This window comes from Schistocerca nitens, chromosome 6 (assembly GCF_023898315.1).
Source record: "Schistocerca nitens isolate TAMUIC-IGC-003100 chromosome 6, iqSchNite1.1, whole genome shotgun sequence".
NCBI classification, from domain to species: Eukaryota; Metazoa; Arthropoda; class Insecta; order Orthoptera; family Acrididae; genus Schistocerca; species Schistocerca nitens.
In genome coordinates this window covers 567,590,955-567,613,767 of record NC_064619.1, presented here as the reverse complement: position 1 = coordinate 567,613,767, position 22,813 = coordinate 567,590,955, and the positions used below count along the sequence as shown (strand labels likewise).

The window sequence follows — 22,813 nt, the reverse complement described above, 5'->3', positions numbered from 1 at the left end:
AATCACAGCAAAACTGTTTACATTGTATTATTGTACAATGCATCATATATGATCATTGGAAAATGGATTTATCTTTGTCAAATTTTTATTTTGCCATGTTACCCCAATCTTTGGGGTGAGATCCCTAGTACTCCAGCATTTAAACAAAATATGCTATGGGACAGAAATATAGTACTTTTTCATGTACATGTAGTTTCAGTTTGAAAATATATTGTTAAATTTGTGTGTTTAATCTCGTTTTGAATGTTTCCATATTTACCTTCTAAATTTCACATTCAACCAAAAAGTGTGGCATCCTCCCCCAGTGGTACTCTAATATCAAAAACATTTTTTTAAGGATCTATATTACTAAACGTTATCTGAAACCCAGAACCCAGTCCCACTTCCAGCAGCAAAACTTCGGCTTTCAATATTTTGCGAAATTATTAACCGAATTTAAAAATTTAAAATGCTCTCATAGGCTACTCATTAAGAGATATAATCTTATATTAAAAGTTTAACACAATAAGACAAGTATTACAGCTGTTAGAAACTGTGCGTTTGCATTAAGGCAGTGTAACTGACTGCGTGAAAATACTCGGACTTCATTCATCGAGCATTTGAGAATGAGATCACTTGGCGACTTCCACAAACTTTCACATAATTTCAAACTGTTACATAACTTTTTCTCACTTACAGCACCCAACAAAATGATGAGAGGAAAAAAGTGTGTTCACTGTTCATGCAGTCAATCTTCAGCATCAGGCATGACCTTTTGATTTATTACTTACTTACTACTAACTCTGTTCGCTACAGCATTTGCAGAGAGTATACACATATATCATTGAATGCACCTGCGAACTTATATCATTGTACGGCATGTAGTTCAGGAGATACGAGATCATAAATACTGAGTTGAGTGAAAAACTTGCTTTTGCTTAAAATGGAGCGGAAATTATCCTGTTTATATACATCCGGTGTTACATAATGACAGCACTTTGCGCCTTCTAACAAACGTTAAGCATAATTTCAAATCTTTCGTAAACTTTTTTTCCTTACACGATTATAGGCAAACACGAGTATTTAACACTCATTTTGTAAAGTAATCAAATGTTCGAAGCAGTTTAATACTTGTTATTTGAAAGTTTATATTGCATTAAAAAATAAATTATTTTTGGTCACATCTGTTTACTAAATTATCCATCACCACTGATATTATTAAGATTTCCTATCTTCCCTTACATTCTGAGGTGCAAGAAACAACCAGGAACTTTTCCAAATTCTCTGAAGTCAGCGAATGTCACTGATCAGAAAAAAAATTTTTGCAGGAGGAAACTGATCTCTCCACGTAGCAGAATGTTAATGGTGCAAATTATAGGAGATGATTGATGTCCACAGCGAATATTGCAGACATAGTGGGAACGAAAATTAGGAGAAAAGTTCGTCTTGTTGTCGAGCAATGTATTACAGAAGGTAACTGTTCTAGACCTGAACATGACGACTTCCATTCCATCAGCCATATCCATAACCACATTGGAAGAAATATTGTGAAAGTGTGGTAAGTGGCCCCACTCAGTGCAACCCACTCTACAGGTGTCAGCAGTTATTGAGTGGAAGAGCTTGCACTTTACCAGTTACAAAGTTAACGAAGAGAGAGAAGTACAGTAACATTCAGGTCATTCATTTATTCACCATGGAGTGACTACAACATGGTTACGTGGCTTTAAAATATGCTGTCACCGACGGACAGCTGCAAGATACCATGTTTACCAATCCAATGCCTTTCCCACCAACACCACATCACACAAATTAAGTCCTTCTCAGCCATTGTTTATACGAATGTAACGCTCTCTCAACAACTGCAAATAAGTATTACACTATATAAACACTAAAGGAGTGGACTTATTTTGTCGTCTTGCATAACAGAACTGGACAGGAAATTCTGGGCAGGTGTAGTCTGTCTGTACGCCGAAAAGCGAGCAGCGCTTATGATGGGGGAAGTTCCTTCCCCAGACGGTACCTCACAGGATGACCCATAAGCAGTTCCCCATCTAGCACCACAGAACAATGTGCAGATATTTACGTAGAATCTGTCCATATGCCGATCTTGTTTTAGTTTTATGACTCCACTTAGCAACTCATATCGGTATTTAATGTGGTGCTAACACACTTTGTGACAAATAAGCAAGCCCTGGAAGTGTCTGGAAACTGCGTCGCCATTGTTTCATAAGCTGAGCTGCAGTAGGGTCGATTTAAATTTGTGAAATACCCTGTAGTTGTTTTTTGTGATGCAGTGGGGTAGTGTGTGAGCAATCACCTAATCGGTCTTCATTTCACAGCTCTACAAAGGAGTGAAGCTCATGACCACAATGTGGCGACCCACCTTCCTTCACGCATCTAATCTGTATCCCCCTCCCCCTCCCCGCCCCCCAGCCCCTTGCACTCCCAGAACACATTTCATTCCTTAATACGGTTCTACTGCATTTAGTTGTGGTACTCACATTTAATATTTGTTCATAACTTCATTTACCAATAAATATCAATTTTGTATCATTAAAACAGTATTTTTAATAATCTGCATGTTTTGCAGCCCCTTGGACGCGGAAAGTATTAGTCCCACAGAAAAAAATGAATAGAAACTTTCTGTGGGAAAGTTAATGCAGTTTAATTTTATACTGGTAAACATTTTCGATAGAAGCGGCGGCTTTCGAGATATTCACGAAAGACACAGAAAATTGAGCTTGAAATTCCCCCCTCCCGCTTTTCACGCGTACACCTCACCGTCACTATTTTTAGCATGTTGTTCATGGACTCCCACCTATCACAATGCAAAAATTTGCGACTACACGAATCGCTTCCCCAGTCGACGTTTTTTGAACTTCGTCAACTGGGCTAATGGTAGCAAACGCTTGGCAGGAAATCAGTAATGGCGATGAGGGTTCTTCTCCGTCGGGTTTGCTAGCAATGAGATTGCCATTGAAACTTCTACATTCATCCCTTGTTTCCTAGTCATTTATCTAGAGAGAATGGATAAAATAATGGAAACACTGAAAACACAATACAGTACTATCGTTGCCACGCATTATGCAGAGTAGGGAACTCGTCGTTCATAACAGCTTCCAGTCTCTCGGAATGGATAAATGCAGGGTTTCAGGCGAATCTTACGCCATTCTTCCTGCAAAATAGTGTCAAGTTCAGGTAACGATGGTGGAGGTGGATATTGATTACGGACCCTTCTCTGCTAACTAGACCCCAAAGGCGCGTTAATGTGGAGTTCTGGTGCCTGTAGTGGCTAGGTGAGATGCGACAATTCATTCTCGTGCCACAAAGCCAGTTCTGGATGACGCGAGTTGACGTTTTGGAACACAGCTTCACCGTTGGGGAACAAAGTACTACGAGATGTACTTGAGCAACCAAACAGGTCATACAATTCTTGGCAGTAACGCGACAGTGCAGAGTAGCCAGGGGGCCCGTGGAATACTACAATATGGTTGCCTGAGTCATCACCGAACCCCTGTCCGCAGCTCGTGGTGTAGGGGCTAGCGTTGCTGCCTGTGGGTCCCAGGATCCCGGGTTCTATTCCGGGGCGGACTGGGGTTTTCTCTGCCTGGTGACTGGGTGTTTGTGCTGTCCTCCTCCTCATCATCATCATTTGAGAGCGTGACTAGATTGGATTGTGAAAAGAAAATGGACTGTGTAAGAATTGGGACTTTGTACGGGCACTGATGACCGCGCAGTTGAGCGCCACACAAATCAACATCATCATCAACATCACCGAACCCTCAGTGTTTCAATCTTGGGACGTAAACTCGGCCAGAACTTGGAAATCTATCCCTGCTTCTTGAGCTCCATTCTTGTTGTTTTGGTGCTGACAGGGTTCGCGAGTGTGACATTCTGTTCTGCAGTGACTTTTGCAGCTCTACTCCTCTTGAATTATGTCGCATTCCTCTTCACGGTGTGTAACAAGACTCATCCGACCAAATGACATTCTTCCATTGTTCAATATCCCATGTTTTCTGGCTTTGGCACCAAGTTGTTCCTGTTACGGCCGTTTTCTTTCATTGATGGATGCTGTGGACTGCAGCTCGCCCTGCAATTCTTGCTTCTGGAGCTCCCTTCTTGTTGTTTTGGTGCTGCGGGGTTCACGAATGTGACATTCTGTTCTGCAGTCCTCTTGTTTTATGTCGCAATCCTCTTCAGTGACCGTGTGTCACGATCACTCAACACACACTTTAAGCCGTGTTTGGAGTTAGCAGATGATGTTTTTCCGCTTTCCCTGTATGCCTCTCGAAGCACCAAACACTTTGGCTGCCTTGGTTATGGAAGCATCAACTATACGAGCAACAACGATTTGTCCACGTTGGAATGCACTGAGTTCCGACAGAACACTGTTCTGACCACGATAGACACTTGCAACACATTAAGAACTTGGCACAGGTGCCGTTTGTGGTCAAATACAACAGCGCACCCTGCAGGCTTGGCTAGCATCAGCATTTATGTTCAAGCCTGCATTGTACGCAGTGTTTCCAGATTTTTGTCTCACCTATGCGCATGTGACGGTTACTTATGAAGCGCCGTTTAGGTTTCACAACTTTCTTGCAACAAAAATACAAATAGTTTTTCCTTAATGTCGGTTCATCAAGAATCTACTCACCACAATACTTTTGTAAGGAGCACGCGATATTGTGGCACTGGAAGCTTGCACCATGGAACGTTCGCAGCAGCCATAGAGGAGCACATATCACGCAAAAATTCACTTGTGGCGTTTAGAGTCCTTTACATTCGTGTTCAACCAAATTAGCTTCTTAGACGATTGCACTGCTTTGTTCTTTCTGTGCTTATGACTTACGTACAGTGTATGTTGCTGAAGCACGCGACGTCCTTATTGCACGCTCTACATAGAACAGTCTTTCCATCAGTAGCGAAAGCGTCGTTCATCGTAACTCAGAATCTTAATTAAGACGGTAATTTTAATGCAACGACGATGTCCCGTGCCCAGGAAATGCTCCGCTGCTGCCTGACAAATCTGCGGTAGTGGAGCATTGCCTGGACACAGGACATCGTATGTTTTACGAAAAGACTGAAATTTTATCCCTAGCGTCATCTTTCTGGGGCTGTGTTATTAAAGTCATACATATCCGTATGGCGGACAATCTTTTCAACAGGGATGCAGGTTTCTAACTAAGCGCCGCCTGGAATCCAGCACTAAATCAAAACGGAATAAAAGGTCTTCCGATTCATCACGCAACGCAGAGCACTACTGAGGTTTAATTCGGCTTTTAACCACAGTAGTGTCCGGCAGCACAGTCGTTGCCCATAGCGCACGCGCGGATGGTCTTTCCGCACCAGGAGCACCGCTTTCTTCCAACGACGAGCGCTTCCCGCGAACGCGTATTGCCTGCTCCCAGCTTGATAAATTTCGACGCCATCGCCCAATTATCATGAGTCGCGCCTTGCAGCAGTGACAGCAGCAACTGCCACCACCTGTTGATGTCGAGCAGTTGCATCGATGGAATATTGTGCGAGCTACACAATACGATCCGGCGGCTAACCCGAGAAGCGTATTTGCAGCTGTGAACTCTTTTAGAAACACTGCTTGGCAAACTTTCTTGGCGCACGAACACCTTAGTTCGGAACCGGTACATGTCTCTAGAAGTCGGAAAATTTGGGGTGCTAATTGTTTGTTTGTCCGACTGCCAACCTCGACATCACGCCTACATACCCAATAACGGCTACTACAGTAGCACACATAGTTTTGCGATTGTGCCTGTTTTTCTTTTGAAAACTGGAATTTCGAATCTTAGAAATGCACGTCCTTCATAATTCAGATGAAAGTGCAGTTAATGGCAGTTAATTACACCAAAACTTGATTGTCAGATTTAATCATCTTGGGATTGAAGATCTTTTTCCCGTGTTTGCTTTAACAATACGTATGTTTCTGGATAGGGTCCGCATTTAGCAAAATACAATTTTGTTTTTTAACCCAAACATGTTTCACTGCAGTTGCAGCATCTTCAGTGGGATTTTATTTTATAGCTATTAAAGATAAAGAACGTTCTTTACTGTTTGTATACACGTAAATATTAGTTTTTAAATCGTAATTACAGATATTTGAAGAAACACATAAAATTATGAATTCATACCTTTTTACCACATGTTGAGGTTTTCCTAATGTATTGTGTTTCTACAGTGACTGTTTTGTTTCACAGTTTGTCATCTGCAACCACTTTCACCTTAAAGTAGACAAATTATTTAAGCCAAAATTACGATTTCAAAATTGTTATAGCTGTGCCTGCAATTAATTAATTCTGCGTGGAAGGTTGTCTGTCTGTGTGTGTGTGTGTGTGTGTGTGTGTGTGTGTGTCTATTTACATTATGTTTCACTTATGTTTCCTTTTTTCTCCTATTCTTCACTGTGAACACTATATATTGAGCTGTTACTGTCACTGTTTCACTGTTTAAAGGTTGTAAAAACAAACATGGCAGACAGTGGAACAGCTGAAGGTGTAACACCAAAATGGCTGACACTGGAACAGTTGAAGGTGTTCCACTGTCAGCCATCTTGCGGTAAAAAGGTATGAATTATAATTTTATGAGTTTCTTCAAATGGCTGACAGTGGAACAGTTGAAGGACACCGTTAACGTCATTGAGAACTAATTTAAGATTGTGCGGTGCGCAGTGGAATTAAACAGCTGAAAGATGTTTTTCTTTGATCGTAGCCTGGACTTCAGTTTCATGGCCTGCCGTTGTGGAACAGCCATCAAAGTCCAAGCCAATTAACTTATTCGTATCAAGGTCCGACTTTTCAAAAAATTTTAAAGTAGATGAAGAAATTCCTTAAACAACCAATGTAGTTAGCTCTGCAGACCCTAAAAATTCTTATTTTACTTTAAAGTTCAATTTCTCGTCTACAAATCGTACTCCAATCGACAGTTGCTCTTTCCCGCTAATGTCTATTTCGTCAGCCAATAATGAAAACGCTACTAATCTGTTTACCTCATCAACAATCTCGCGTTCTAACACATAACCCCATGTACTTATTAAATTGCATTGAAGTCTGTGCGACATATATGTTGCTCCTCCACTGTGGATTTTTTACTCTAAACAAAAGTGTATCTTGAAATTTTCCTTCGCTCAAATTCTTTCCTCTAATGGGTACATCATGAGTGCCACAGTATATTAAAGTAGCAAGAATTGATTTAAGTTCTTTTCTATTGGTATTTACAAGGTCTTGATCCCATTGTCTAACTCTTCGATCACGTTTTTCTTTCTGATTTCTACGATTGACAGAACCTTATGCCTTACTTCAATATTCAAGGTGCTAGCTGCTCTTTTCATGGCCTGGAGCATCACGTGAAAGTGTTTGTAACCTTGCTGAGACTTTATCACAAAAGCACCGAATATTTCTCCCTTTAAAACTAGAGTGCAAAACTTGCAAATTCCTCCCTTCAACTTGGGCTAGTATATCAGGCTTGAGTACTTTTCGAGCCAGGTTTTTTTTAAAGGCCTTTTTATAGTTTCTTTATCATTAATGTCTTTTTTTCAAATCTTGAGGCGAATTTAGAGAACGTGGGTTTGTTAGCAATAGATACGACTTCGTCAGGGACTGATAGGTTTATGCATTCGCCTGAATCAAAGCTGTAGTTAACTGCGAATGAATGTACCCCCAGGGCTTGTTGATAGTAGAAACTGAAATTAATGGATTGACGTCATCCCATTCAGCAGCTTCAAGAGTAGTGATATCAGAAAACTCAGTGGTAATGGTGGAAGAACATTGTGAAAATAACACTTCTGATGACTGGCAATGGTGGAGATTCTTCTCGATAGATCACGTGAAGTTAGAAGCTTCTGTTGATAAACTACAAGTTGTTGTGGGAAGCACTTCCGAAGGTATGGGACCTGGAATTTTTAATGAGCCATGTAGGTTCCTTTTCTGTGGAGCAGAAACGCCTTTCTGTACATCTCTGAAATAAATACAACAAATCTTAACTTCAGAACAAATTAATAGTAATCTCCCGCTGAGTACTTGTAACCTGCCACTGTTAACTGCTTAAGAATTAAGTGTCTTTCTTTATTAAAAACAATAATATGCATTATTTATAATGGTGTATGCTCACCTGAAAAATTGTAAACATTTTGAGCCGATGCAACGAACCAGGAAAACTATGGAACACTACAGAATAACCATAATGTTTTTATATTTACACTTTTCACCGATTTATTTACACCAATTTAAAAGTTATTTCCGCTGACTGAATACACTAAACTACGCCCAGACGAGACGTTGGGAACTATAGCCCTATGATGAAAAAGCTTGGTTTTGATAAGTTAACAGTGAACGTACGCATTGTTGTGTTGTGTTGCCGCGTGGGCTTGGGTAGTATAGGTGAGAGGTAACGACTCGTCAAGAGCGTTTCGCTTGCGCGCATTTTCTCACTGTACATCGCTGGTTAAGAATGCTTGATCTCATATAAAAAAGTGAAGTGTACATGTAAAAAAAGCTTTGTAAAAATATCTTAGTACTGAACCGCTTGTAGGTAGTACCTGCTTTTAAGTCAATTTCTTGAACGAAAAACACCTGACTACTGCAATTTTTTTCCTTCTCCTGTAGGGTGTCGGGGTGGGGGACACCCCGCCTCCCCCTTTGCCGCCGGGTATGAGCGCCCATGGCGGCCAAGATTGAAAATCCATGCGTCCAGTCAACAGAAAACACGTCGTGAAAGGCGTGCACAATTTTTTTTATTTTGGAATGTTACTTGCTCATAGTTAGAAGCTTTTACATTTCTGGCAGACAAAGATGCAAATGAGAGAAATTATCGATGCTCTAACATAGATATTACTATTTCTTTTTGTATAGCATTCGTGACTTTTCCGATAGACATCCTAATAACCATGTTTTTGATAGTAGTACACCAAGTACTACATTGGAGACTGAAACATATTCTGACAAAAATGGTAATATACAGTATTTTCCAATTAGCAAGATACAAAGTAATTACAATGATGTCGTCACCCATAGACATGAGCATTTATGGAACCCTTCTACACAGAATTGCGTCATGAGAGAATACGCTGAACAACAACACTGCCTTTACAAAACAAAAGTGAATCTGCCCTCATGGCGCAGATATGTGGAAATGTGGCTTGATGAGAAACATTGTAGTTTGATTTTTGGAAATATGGGATTTACGGGCCCTCTTGATAAAAGACTTTGTCTATTATCCTCAAACTAGTTTTGACAATAACTCGCATTTAAAAAAAATTTGCGAATTTTATTGTTTCTAACAACTCACTACCGGTTTTTCCATACAGCACTTGATTCACTGAGAGACCGATTTCAGAACTTCGTTTTTATGTGCAAAAGCTCTGTAATTGTGTGATATCGTAAATGGCGATTACTTCTGCTGTTCGATTTCCTGCGCAGTGAATATCTCTGATAAACACTGTATTACTGTCACACATATAGTTGTTGATGAAAGTTCAGTACAAAGGGAGCCGAATGGAAGATTTAAATTAACTAAGAAAATTTTTGGAATGTGGAACGGACTGTTTCGGCAAGAGCCTGATTGAATTTGTAGAAATCCAGAGGTGCGCCTGGAAAGACGGTTTTTAATCGGTGTACTGTAAAAGAGATGTTCAAGGAGCTTAAATTTGAACCTTTGATAGGAATGCGATCGTCTTCTCGTGAAACCCTGTTGTCTGAATTAAGATAACCGATATTCGAGAGAAACCGTGCAAACATTTTATGACCTCTGACGAATACGTCGTATAGGGATAAAAATATGTGACTCCATAGTGGTGTGGGCTGTGTTTACATGAAATGGACTGGACCCTTTGGTCCAACTGAACCGACCATTAACTAGAGATGGTTATGTTCGGCTACTTGGAGACCATATACAACCATTCAGGGACTTCATGTTCGCAAAAAATGATGGAATTTTTGTGGGTGACAGTTCTAACGACCCTACCACAACGAAGGTCAAAATTTAATAATGATTGTGGTGTTGCTCACGCTGCTAAATACTGCATTTTCGGGCAACAACAAAGTTATTATGTGGCAGGTGTCATTAGAGCACAGTTAATAAAGTCATTTCATGTAATAATGAATAAATTAGGCACTCATCTTTTCGTGTTTCCCACGCTGGTCTCGTTGTAAAGTCATGGCTCAATCGTCGAAAATCTAGGTGGTGACGATTCCAAGCTTGGATGCAAAGAGGCCTAGGTTTTATTCTGCTATATTCAAATGTTTTATAGATGTGTTTCACAAACCATTCTTGAAGATTAAACCTTTGAAAGTTAGCACAATGCTGATGTAAGTATATAATCAGCACTCCGAATTTAAGTTACACTTCTTTTTTATTACTTTTGCTGCAATATCACGTAACACACAAAACATCACTTCACAATACAAAACACACTTGAAAACATCTTCCTCACTGTTAAAGTTCACATTTTATAAGCTGACTACGTTATGCGTCTTTCCAAGATGACGTCCAAGACTTGACCTTCTCAAGGTCCGACTCTCTAACAACTAATAACCGTTTACGCGCCCAAAAATCAAGAGTTACAAGTACGTCAAAGATCATAGTGACAAAAGAAAGAATACACATAAGAATAATATCATTGCAATACAAACATATCGATGTATCAAAATACCTCTACATTAATGAAATCAAATCTGAATGTTGTCTCACAAATATGTCAACTACTTTACAGAAACACAGTAGAATATTGCTGGTATCGAGAGGTTGAGTTGAGGTGTCGTGATGGTTACGTAATTCAAGTACCATTACACAGTGCGCCATGTCATTGGGCCACAATTGTTGGCGATTGTTTTGAGGAACATTCTTGACAGGTGGAGCGGATGATTTGGCCACCCAGATCGCCGGACATGAATCCCACAAACATTTATGCGACATAATCGAGAGACCAGTTCTTGTATTGACTACAGAACTAAAATTTCGTTTAGCTCAATTTACTATGACGTAAGTTAACTGTGAGTAGCATATATTGCAGTATTAAGTGCATTAATGTTGTGTTAAATGGTATTAAATGTACCAATATACATTCAGCTTATGATTAGTGTGTATACTACCAGAAGTATTATCAGAACACTGCAAAATATTCTGTGTACGTATTGTGTTAAACGTTAGAAACAAAATGAGCAACTAAAAATTTACCTTTGAAGAGAGGGCATATCCTGAATATGGTAATACAGCCAGTGCTGGCGAACTGCCCAATCGACGTTTCCATGAAGAACAACGGTATTCCACACAGCAGCAGCATAAGCAGGTACGGCACTAGGAAAGCGCCTGAAACAAGAGCAACATGAGGTGGCATTATGTTGTTGCAGTGAGTGTGCTCAGCTGAATGACACTTGTTAAGGGACTTTTCCGGGGACGTAAACAAAAATTGATCTGTTCTGCATGTTTTACACGAAGTGGTGGGATGAGGTCTGCTTGCAAAGAACTGGACACGATTCAGTAACAGATGTACGCAAGTGTGAAGCTTATCAGTTATATCAATCCCGCCCCTTTTTCTATTTTTATTTTTTTACTAGGTGATTACCTAACGTTGTACAGTTGATTATTTTTGCCATCCTCTACTCTAGGCTCTAAAAACTGCTTTTATACAAGGTGATTCAAAATTATGTTAACACACAAATAGTAGACATGTTTCTGCTTGTGAAATGTGTATTTAATTGAAATTGAATGAAAGTAGTCGTGGTACGTAATTTACGTAATTGTCTCAACTTGTTTGGCATCATGTGTAGCACATAGAAACCATGCTATGTTAAAGCTGAATATCGTTCGCGTTTGATGCATGGTTAATAGTTACATATTCATCCCATTTTAGCGGTAACATTCTTTTGAATCACCCCTCGCTGTGGATGATTGGTTTATCAGAATACGAGGACATGAGAAATTAACTACTTGCACATTCAAGTTCATTTTAGAAGGTTCTGTGAAACTGTATTCGTTCGACTAAATTTAGGCTTTTGGGACTGTTTACATTCATCCTAGCGACACCAAAGACAACGCAGTTGCGAGGATCCTGCCATCCAGGGATTAGCAAGAATCCTCGCTTAGAGGTACGACAATCTCATTGGGTGTGTTTCCAGTGTCTATAGTACAATGTACATAAAACAGCTACATGTGGGCAAATAACGTAAGCAAACACAAAGATTACAACTTACAACAGTAGTTTATTTTGCACTTCAAATCAGTTCTAAATTGTTAACGATTGAAACATAGACGTAAGTGCTAAGACACTGAGCAGCCGTTGTGCAATAATAAAGGAACTGGCAAACCGTGCAATTACGGTTATACTGTCCGCTGGAAGACCGGCGGACGGAACCTGCGATAGGTCGGGGCTGGACTGTGAAGTTCGACTGATCCAGCGGACCGAGAACGGACGAAAAGTCGTTCGTCCATTTGGTCCAGCTGAAGAGCGTGCAGGCACACCGCAGCGCGTTGTGACGACTGGCCGACCTGCATGGTACTCGCGATTCAGATGCCAATCAACAGCAGTTTGCGGAGAAATTCATCTAAAGATGTGTTGTTTGAAGCTGAATGTGTCGTTTTAGATGGAAACTAAGGATTTGTTCGTCGCTTTCCTCCTCACTACCAGAAATTATACAAAATTTATCCAGTTCTGTAACAGCTTTACAGTAACAACTATTATGGTTCTCCAAGCTCGAGCGGTTCACAGTCTCACACCTGAGAAACTCAGTACATTGAAAAACATCTCACCATAACCGAGAACAGGACTGCAGTATTAAAGAACGGCAGCAAAGAAACAGTAATGTGCTTTCCCCGATTATGCCTGCTTACAAAGATTTTCCCTAGTTCGCATATTTTTTTAATTAGGTTAAAAAGCAATGCAATTTGACCATATAGCTTCCAAGTGATCCCTGTGGTGTCACCGCAAGGCACCACACTTGCCAGGTTATAGGCTTCAAATCGACCGCGGTCCGTCAGTACACATCGGACCCGCGAGTCGCCACTGTCGACGCTAGCAGACCGAGCGCCGCCACTCGGCTGGTCTTAAGAGACAAGCTAGCGCACTGCCCAGTTCTACAGCCGCCTGTAATACGAATGGTTCACTTGTTATAGCTTCAGAGATCTCATTTTCAGAGACGATAGTTAGCATAGCCTTCAGCTAAGTCAGTAGCTACGACCTAGCCAGGCGCCACATACAGCTTATGAATTGACAATTGATCTATATGTGTGAAGCAATCAGAATTGTAAAGAAGTATTCGCAGTTCATTCTATAACTGCACTTGTAAATATTACTGTACAAAGTCAATATCGACGTTCAGCGCTGATGCTGAATTAAAGCTAAGTATTTAATTGTATTCCTGTCTACTAACTTTCTAATCACCTAAGATGTTCCAGATACATCTCTTCAAGTATAGTTAATTGATCCTCACGTCAGCATACGTAATCAACGCGCGCAATTAATGGCCACACCGCCGGCCGGGGTGGCCGAGCGGTTCTAGGCGCTACAGTCTGGAACCGCACGACCGCTACGGTCGCAGGTTCGAATCCTGCCTCGGACATGGATGTGTGTGATGTCCTTAGGTTAGTTAGGTTTAAATAGTTCTAAGTTCTAGGGGACTGATGACCTCAGCCGTTAAGTCCCATAGTGCTCAGAGCCATTTGAACCATTTTTGAATGTCAACTCCTCGCGATCAGACCAAATTGCATGACTCAGTCGGGTCACCCTTTTTCCATGAGGCCCATAGTTCCGCCTCATACATAACAATCCCTTTGTAGGACTTTGTAGACTGCTTCACATGTTTCAGGTATAGTTATCCCACGTGCCTAAGGTGATAGATGGCAGCAGTCTTCAGGCCTTCAAGATGACTCACCGTACCCAGGGACCACATAACTGTTGAGTTATTCAAGAGGAGGGATCGCATTTCACACCCCCGTATTTTTCCTGTCAGTGGTGCCAACAATGACCACAGTTGTAAGTACGTGCTTTCATCCATAGTGCATTAATCGTGCTAGTCTTTTGGAGGTAGCTTAAGTTACTTGGACAAATTTGCGTGTGAATATGTTTCTCTTCAGTAACCACTCTTTATACCATGACTTGCGTGTTTTCTTCCGTTTTACTTAATCTTTAATAACATAATTAAGGCAAGAGTTGTGAGCCCATCAGCATAGCTGGGGGACATGATGACAGTCAATCTACATCTACATCTACGCGATTACTCTGCAATTCACATTTAAGTGCTTGGCAGAGGGTTCATCGAACCACAATCATACTATCTCTCTACCATTCCACTCCCGAACAGGGCGCGGGAAAAACGAATACCTAAACCTTTCTGTTCGAGCTCTGATTTCTCTTATTTTATTTTGATGATCATTCCTACCTATGTAGGTTGTGCTCAACAAAATATTTTCGCATTCGGAAGAGAAAGTTGGTGACTGAAATTTCGTAAATAGATCTCGCCGCAACGAAAAATGTCTTTGCTTTAATGACTTCCATCTCAACTCGCATATCATATCTGCCACACTCTCTCCCCTATTACGTGATAATACAAAACGAGCTGCCCTTTTTTGCACCCTTTCGATGTCCTCCGTCAATCCCACCTGGTAAGGATCCCACACCGCGCGGCAGAGGACGAACGAGTGTAGTGTAAGCTGTCTCTTTAGTGGACTTGTTGCATCTTCTAAGTGTCCTGCCAATGAAACGCAACCTTTGGCTCGCCTTCCCCACAATATTATCTATGTGGTCTTTCCAACTGAAGTTGTTCGTAATTTTAACACCCAGGTACTTGGTTGAATTGACAACCTCGAGAATTGTACTATTTATCGAGTAATCGAATTCCAACGGATTTCTTTTGGTACTCATGTGGATCACTCTCACACTTTTCGTTATTTAGCGTCAACTGCCACCTGCCACACCATACAGCAATCTTTTCTAAATCGCTTTGCAACTGATACTGGTCTTCGGATGACCTTAGCAGACGGTAAATTACAGCATCATCTGCGAACAACCTAAGAGAACCGCTCAGATTGTCACCCAGGTCATTTATATAGATCAGGAACAGCAGAGGTCCCAGGACGCTTCCCTGGGGAACACATGATATCACTTCAGTTTTAGTCGATGATTTGCCGTCTATTACTACGAACTGCGACCTTCCTGACAGGAAATCACTAATCCAGTCGCACAACCGAGACGATACCCCATAGGCCCGCAGCTTGGTTAGAAGTCGCTAGTGAGGAACGGTTTCAAAAGTTTTCCGGAAATCTAGAAATACGGCATCAACTTGAGATCCCCTGTCGATAGCGGCCATTACTTCGTGCAAATAAAGAGCTAGCTGCGTTGCACAAGAACGATGTTTTCTGAAACTATGCTGATTACGTATCAATAGATCGTTCCCTTCGAGGTGATACATAATGTTTGAATGCAGTATATGCTCCAAAACCCTACTGCAAACCGACGTCAATGATATAGGTCTGTAGTTCGATGGGATTACTCCTACTACCCTTCTTAAACACTGGTGCGACCTGCGCAATTTTCCAATCTGTAGGTACAGATCTGTTGGTGAGCGAGCGGTTGTATCTGATTGCTAAGTAGGGAGCTATCGTATCAGCGTAATACGAAAGCAACCTAATCGGTTCCTGCCTTGCTGGCCCAGGTTCAACTGAACGTATATTGGACATTCAGTAGATGTGACCGCTGGTCTTCCAGCTGACAGTTCGGGTGCAACTGAGGGGTCTGCCGGACTATGTGCGTGGCCATTAACTCTGCTTATAGGTAAGGTAAAGATAAAGTCCGTGGCGCACAGCCCGTGGCCGCACTATAGGTCTGACTGTACAGCCCCTCATTACCGTAACGGTAGGAGGAACAGCGTAGAGCCTCATCGCGTCGGCCGCCTTTTAACGATGGGAAAGACTCCCGGTACACATTTGATAGCTTACTGAGTGGAACTGGAGCCGCCCTGGAGGGTCTGGAACTGTGAAAATCCCCACCTGTATCCGAGACCTCGTCAGTTCCTGTCAGAAAGATCTCAGTTCGTAGTAATTGACGGAAAGTCTGGCGTTTCCGAAGGAAGTGTTACAGGCCCTGTCCCCGATATACATAAATGACATAGGAGACAATCTGGGCAGTCCTCTTAGATTGTTTGCAGATGTTGCCATTTTCCACCTTGTGAAGTCATCAGATGATCACAACCAATTGCAAATGTAAACAAGATATTTCTATGGTACGGATAGTGGCAGTTGATCAAAATAATGAAAAGTGTGAAGTAATCCACATGAGTACTAGAAGAAATCCTCTAAATTGCGGTCAAAAGATAAATCGCTCGAATATAAAGGCTGTAAATTCAACTAAATAGCCAGGGCTTACAATTAAGAATAACTTAAATTGAACTGTCACATGGATAATGTTGTGAGGAAAGCTAATCTGAGACTACGATTTATTGGCAGAACACTTAAAACGAGCCCGCATCTCGTGGTCGTGCGGTAGCGTTCTCGCTTCCCTCGCCCGGGTTCCCGGGTTCGATTCCCGGCGGGGTCAGGGATTTTCTCTGCCTCGTGATGGCTGGGTGTTGTGTGCTGTCCTTAGGTTAGTTAGGTTTAAGTAGTTCTAAGTTCTAGGGGACTTATAACCACAGCAGTTGAGTCCCATAGTGCTCAGAGCCATTCGAACCATTTTTTTTGGAACTTAAAACGAGCAACAGGTCTACTAAAGAGACTGCTTACACCGCGCTTATCCGTCCTCTTCTGGAGTAATGCTGTGCGTTGTGGATCCGCTTCAGATGAGACTGACGGAGGACATCGAAAAACTTCCAAGTAGGTCAGACCGTTTTGTGTTATAGAGAAACAGGGGAGAGAATGTTACGGACATGATACATGAACTGTAGCAAATATCCTTCAACTTTCCCCACAGAAAGAAATCCAGGGACATCAGATCCGGTGAACGTGCGGCCCTTGGTATGGTGCTTCGACGACCAATCCACCTGTCATGAAATATGCTATTCAATACCACTTCAACCGCACGCGAGCTATGTGCCGAACATCCATCATGTTGGAAGTACATCGCCATTCTGTCATGCAGTGAAACACCTTGTAGTATCATCGGCAGAACATTACGTAGGAAATCAGCATACATTGCACCATTTAGATTGCCCATTATCCTTCCTCCCATACTGCCGCACCATACATTAACTCACCAAGGTCGCTGATGTGCCACTTGTCACAGCCATCGTGTATTTTCCGTTGCTCAATAGTGCATATTATGCCGGTTTACGTTACCGCTGTTGGTGAATGACGCTTCGTCGCTAAATAGAACGCGTGGAAAAAAATCTGTCATCGTCCCGTAATTTCTCTTGTGCCCAGTGGCAGAACTGTACACGACGTTCAGTCGTCGAAATGCAATTCCTGGTGCACAGAAATATGGTACGGGTGCAATCGATGTTGATGTAGCATTCTCAACACCGACGTTTTTGAGATTCCCGATTTTCGCGCAGTTGATCTGCTACTGATGTGCGGATTAGCCACGACAGCTGCTGAAACACCTACTTGGGCATCATCATTTGTTGCAGGTCGTGGTTGACGTTTCACATGTGGCTGAACACTTCCTGTTTCCTTAAATTACGTAACTATCCGGCGCCGGCCGTGCGTTTCTAGGCGCTTCAGTCTGGAACCGCGTGACTGCTACGGTCGCAGGTTCGAATCCTGCCTCGGGCATGAATGTGTGTGATGTCCTTAGGTTAGTTAGGTTTAAGTAGTTCTAAGTTCTAGGGGACTGATGGCCACAGACGTTAAGTCCTATAGTGCTCAGAGCCATTTTAACCATTTTGAACTATCCGGCGAACGGTCCGGACAATTGGATGATGTCGTCCAGGATACCGAGCAGCATACATAGCACACGCCAATTGGGCAGTTTGATCACAATATTCATATATCAACACGACATCGACCATTTCCGCAATTGGTAAACGGTCCATTTTAACACGGGTAAAGTATCACGAAGCAAATACCGTCCGCACTGGCGGAATGTTACGTAATACCACGTACTTATACGTTTGAGAATATTACAGCGCCATCTAGCGAAAAAAGTGGTCCAACTAAAACATACATATTTCTTTACGTACTACACGAATATGTAATAAAAAATGGGGGTTCCTATTTAAAAAAAAAACGCAGTTGATATCCGTTTGATCTATGGCAGCGCCATCTAGCGAGCCAACCATAGCGCCATCTGGTTTCCCCCTTCAAGCTAGACGAGTTTCGTTCTTTGTAGTTTTTTCGTCTGATGCTTAATTCGTGAGATATTTAGCCCGGTCACTATCAATGGACCACCCTGTGTAACACACGTGTTTTAATGCTACGTACCTTCTTATATAATAGTTACAATAGCTGATGCGTATTAACAGAAGCTTAGCACATAACAGGCAATACTTGAGTTTAATGTCTTCTTGATGGTTCCTGCTCGTAATTAACTACATCAACATATATGTTCTCTGATTGAGAAAACAATTAGCACATTTACAGAATGTTTTTCTCAAATTATAAAACGCAGACTGCGGAACGCAGGAAGTCCGCGTCCGCCTGTCTTGGAATTGAAACAGTAAAAGGTGAAGCACTCAAGGCCTCATTTGTCTTAAAACAACAGAATTCTTTTTATGTCATGAATCGATACGTATACATACAGATTTACAGCCGACGCGCAGGAGCGGCAGAGATAAAGAATAATAGATTCTGTCGCTGCTATGCGACAGTTCATTTCTTTTACATTACAATTGTTTGATAACTTCAGGCCATCAAGCCTTTACTAAAAAAATGGTTCAAATGGCTCTGAGCACTATGGGACTCAACTGCTGTGGTTATCAGTCCCCTAGAACTTAGAACTACTTAAACCTAACTAACCTAAGGACATCACACACATCCATGCCCGAGGCAGGATTCGAACCTGCGACCGTAGCAGTCGCACGGTTCCGGACTGCGCGCCTAGAACCGCGAGACCACCGCGGCCGGCCTTTACTATTGAGCATATACTAATGTTTGTGAGGCGAAAATTACCAATATTACACTGGCCCTCCCGAGGCGATCAGTAGTTTTAAAGGAATGTTGTCTACTCCCGGGGCCTTGTTTCGACTTAGTTCTTTCAGTGCTCTGTCAAATTCTTCTCGCAGTATCATATCTCCCATTTCATCTTCATCTACGTCCTCTTCAATTTTCATAATATTGCCTTCACGTACATCGCCCTTGTATATATCGTCTATATACTCCTTCCACCTTTCTGCTTTTCTTCTTTGCTTGGGACTGGTTTTCCCTCTGAGCTCTTGATATTCATACAGGTGGTTCTCTTTTCTCCAAAGGTCTCTTTAATTTTCCCGTGGACATTATATGCCTCTACATCCTCGCATTTGTCCTCTAGCCATGCCTGCTTAGCAATTTTGCACTTCCTGTCGATCTCGTTTTTGCGACGTTTGTATACCTTTTCCCCTGCTTCATCTACTGCATTTTTATGTTTTCTCCTTTCATCAGTTAAATTCAATGTATCTTCCCTTACCCAAGGATTTCTTCTAGCCCTCGCCTTTTTACGTATTTTATCCTCTGCTGCCTGCGCTATTTCATCTCAAAGCTACCCATTCTTTCTCTACCGTACTTCGTTCCCCTGTCCTTGCCAATCGTTCCCTAACGCTCTCTCTGAAACTCTTTACAACCTCTGGTTCTTTCAGTTTATATAGGTCCCATCTCCTTAAGCCCCTACCTTTTTGCAGTTTATTCAGTTTTTAAATTACAGTTCATAATCAATAAATTGTGGTCAGAGTCCACATCCGCTCCTGGAAATGTCTTACAATCTAAAACCTGGTTCCTAAATTTCTGTCTTACCATTATATAATCTATCTGAAACCTTCCAGTGTCTCCAGGCCTCTTCCACATGTACAACCTTCTTTCATGGTTCTTAAACCAAGTGTTAGCTATGGTCAGGTTATGCTCTGTGCGAAATTCTACCACGCAGCTTCCTCTTTCATTCCTTACCCCCAATCCATATTCACCTACTACTTTCCCTTCTCTTCCTACTGTCGAATTCCAGTCCCCCATGACTATTAAATTTTCGTCTCCCTTAACTATCTGAATCATTTCTTTTATCGCATCACCCATTTCTTCAGTCTCTTCATCATCTGCGGAGCTAGTTGGCATATAAACTTGTACTACTGTGGTAGGCGTGGGCTTCGTGTCTATCTTTGCTACAATAATGCGTTCACTATGCTGTTTGTAGTAGCTTACCCGCATTCCTATTTTCCTATTCATTATTAAACCTACTCCTGCGTTACCCCTATTTGATTTTGTGTTTATAACCCTGTAGTCACCTGACCAGAAGTCTTGTTCCTCCTGCCACCGAAATTCACTAATTCCCAATATATCTAATTTTAACCTATCCATTTCCCGTTTTAAATTTTCTAACCTACCTGTCCGATTAAGGGATCTGACATTCCACGCTCCGATTCGTAGAACGCCAGTTTTCTTTCTCCTGATAACGACGTCCTCTTGAGTGTCTCCACCTGGAGATCCGAATGGGGGACTATTTTACCTCCGGAATATTTTACCCAAGAGGGCACCATCATCATTTAACTATACAGTAAAGGTGCATGCCCTCGGGAAAAATTACGGCTGTAGTTTCCCCTTGCTTTCAGCCGTTCTCAGTACTAGCACAGCAATGCTGTTTTGGTTGATGTTACAAGGCTAGATCAGTCAATCATCCAGAATGTTGCCCCTGCAACTACTAAAAAGGCTGCTGCCCCTCTTCAGGAAGCCCATGTTTGTCTGGCCTCTTCGTTGTGCTTGCACCTACGGTACGACTATCTGTATCGCTGACGCACACAAGCCTCCCCACCAACGGCAAGGTCCATGGTTCATGGTTCATGATTAACAGGATGACGAAACGTCAATTGAAGAGAGGGAGCCATAAAGAACAGCGAAGATATAAAACAGATGAGGGGCGAAAGCACGTTTACCTTCATAACGGAAGAAAATGAACTGATTGGGAGAAAACGTATGAACAACGAGATAGAATTAGAGAAGAATATCAAGAGACACACTCAGCAAGCAGACATAGAGAAACTTCTGAAGAAACAAGATTACAACATGAACTAAGTAGAATTCCGTTGAACGAAGTCCGTGGAAGACAACGATCGCGAACACGTGAACAGTACATTAGTGTACGAGAACTCCGAATCAGAAGAAAAAGAGATTACAATTTGGCAGGTGTAGCTTTTCGTTATGATTCCACTGAAGAGTACAACAAATACGTTGTCACAGGCAGAGTGGATCAAGTGTATCTGTTCTGCAATGCCAAGAAATTCAAAAGAGAAACACCAGGACTGTGTTTCATGGATGGAAAAATTTGATTATCAGCTTTGGAAATGCCTCCTCGAAATTCGTTTGATTACGTAACCGAAAAAAAATTTTCTACGCAGTATGAGAGAGCATGTTGTTGGCTTTCAAATGGCATCATTTGGTGATACTGCCATGTGGAATGAAAAACATCAATTCACTCCTATGTTTCCAATTAATGGGTAAGTCTGTCATAGAGTAGGATTGTTACAACAACCAAACGTATCTTATAAATTTTTGCAGTTGTATTTCATTGCTGACGAACGAATGGAAATTGATGAAAGCAAATATAAGTGAAATGAGACGGGAAATCATTGAAGAACTGCAGATGGTTATACATAACAACTATCTATTGGTTCACGTATTCAAAACAACACTAGATGAAACGGTATCCAATGAGTATAAAGTTTTGATTTGGTCCTACAAAAAACCCGTTGGAGAACACGAACGTCGATTCAGTGCACAAGTCAATGAAATTGGCGCTGTAATTGTGGACAGCGACTACAAAAGTCGTAATCACTAAACGTAGAGGAGAAGGGTGACAACGTATCGCAGAAACACGACACGAGGCTTATGTAGCCAGAAAAATACAAACTCCAGTGTTGCTATGTTGTGGTGTGTTTCACATCAAGAAACGAGTACTTAGGCAAAGTAGTATATCTTTAGATCAGAATCAATATTGTCAAACGAAGGAATAACACTAAAAGGTAGAAACAGACAGCGCATGCTGATATGAGAGAAGAAAAAAATGGCTCTGAGCACTATGGGACTCAACATCTGAAGTCATCAGTCCCCTAGACTTAGAACTACTTAAGCCTAACCAACCTAAGGACATCACACACATCCATGCCCGAGGCAGGATTCGATCCTGCGAGCGTAGCAGCAGCGCGGTTCCGGACTGAAGCGCCGAGAACCGCTCGGTCACAGTGGCCGGCAAGAGCGAAGACCTGGCGTAAGATGCCACCACTCATGATGTTTGATTTCAATGAAACGCAACACATTTTGTGACAAAAACGTGAATTACGTTATAGTTGTAAAGACGAAAGTAAAATACATTCAATGAGCACCTAGTTATTACTTTCATTTTTACGAAGTTATAGAGTTTTATCGAGTGATCTGGAATGCTTCGGAAAATAAAGTTTTTTCAGCTAGTATTTGATAAACATCAAAACTAACTTTAAAGTAGCTTCAAAATACTTCTTTTTGATAAGCCATTCTATTTTATACATGAAATTGTAATCCGAGATAATGACACACTAACTGTTGTTATTAAAACAGTACGTTTTCAAACTGGTCGATATTTTGTTGTGAAGGGACAGTTGATTTAAACGTCTCAGAATCAGTTGTAAATTGAATGTAAATTGTCTCGTTTTAAGTCACTAGGTCATGCACTGCACATAATATATGGGACTTGTGATCAACAACTTAGATGTAGTGCTTGTAAAAGATAGATCTGTTGGGCATTGCTTAC

The 22,813-nt window shown here is 41.6% G+C and overlaps 1 protein-coding gene across 1 annotated transcript in view; it reads right to left on the bottom strand.

Annotated features, from left to right (window-relative positions):
- The window catches only part of LOC126262253 (sodium- and chloride-dependent glycine transporter 1), a 144,631-nt gene that overhangs the window by 77,391 nt on the left and 44,427 nt on the right, over window positions 1-22,813 (bottom strand). The window contains exon 4 of the mRNA XM_049958739.1: window positions 11,161-11,292. Within this exon, the coding sequence (XP_049814696.1) occupies window positions 11,161-11,292 (132 nt within the window). The remainder of the gene's footprint in view (window positions 1-11,160; window positions 11,293-22,813) is intronic.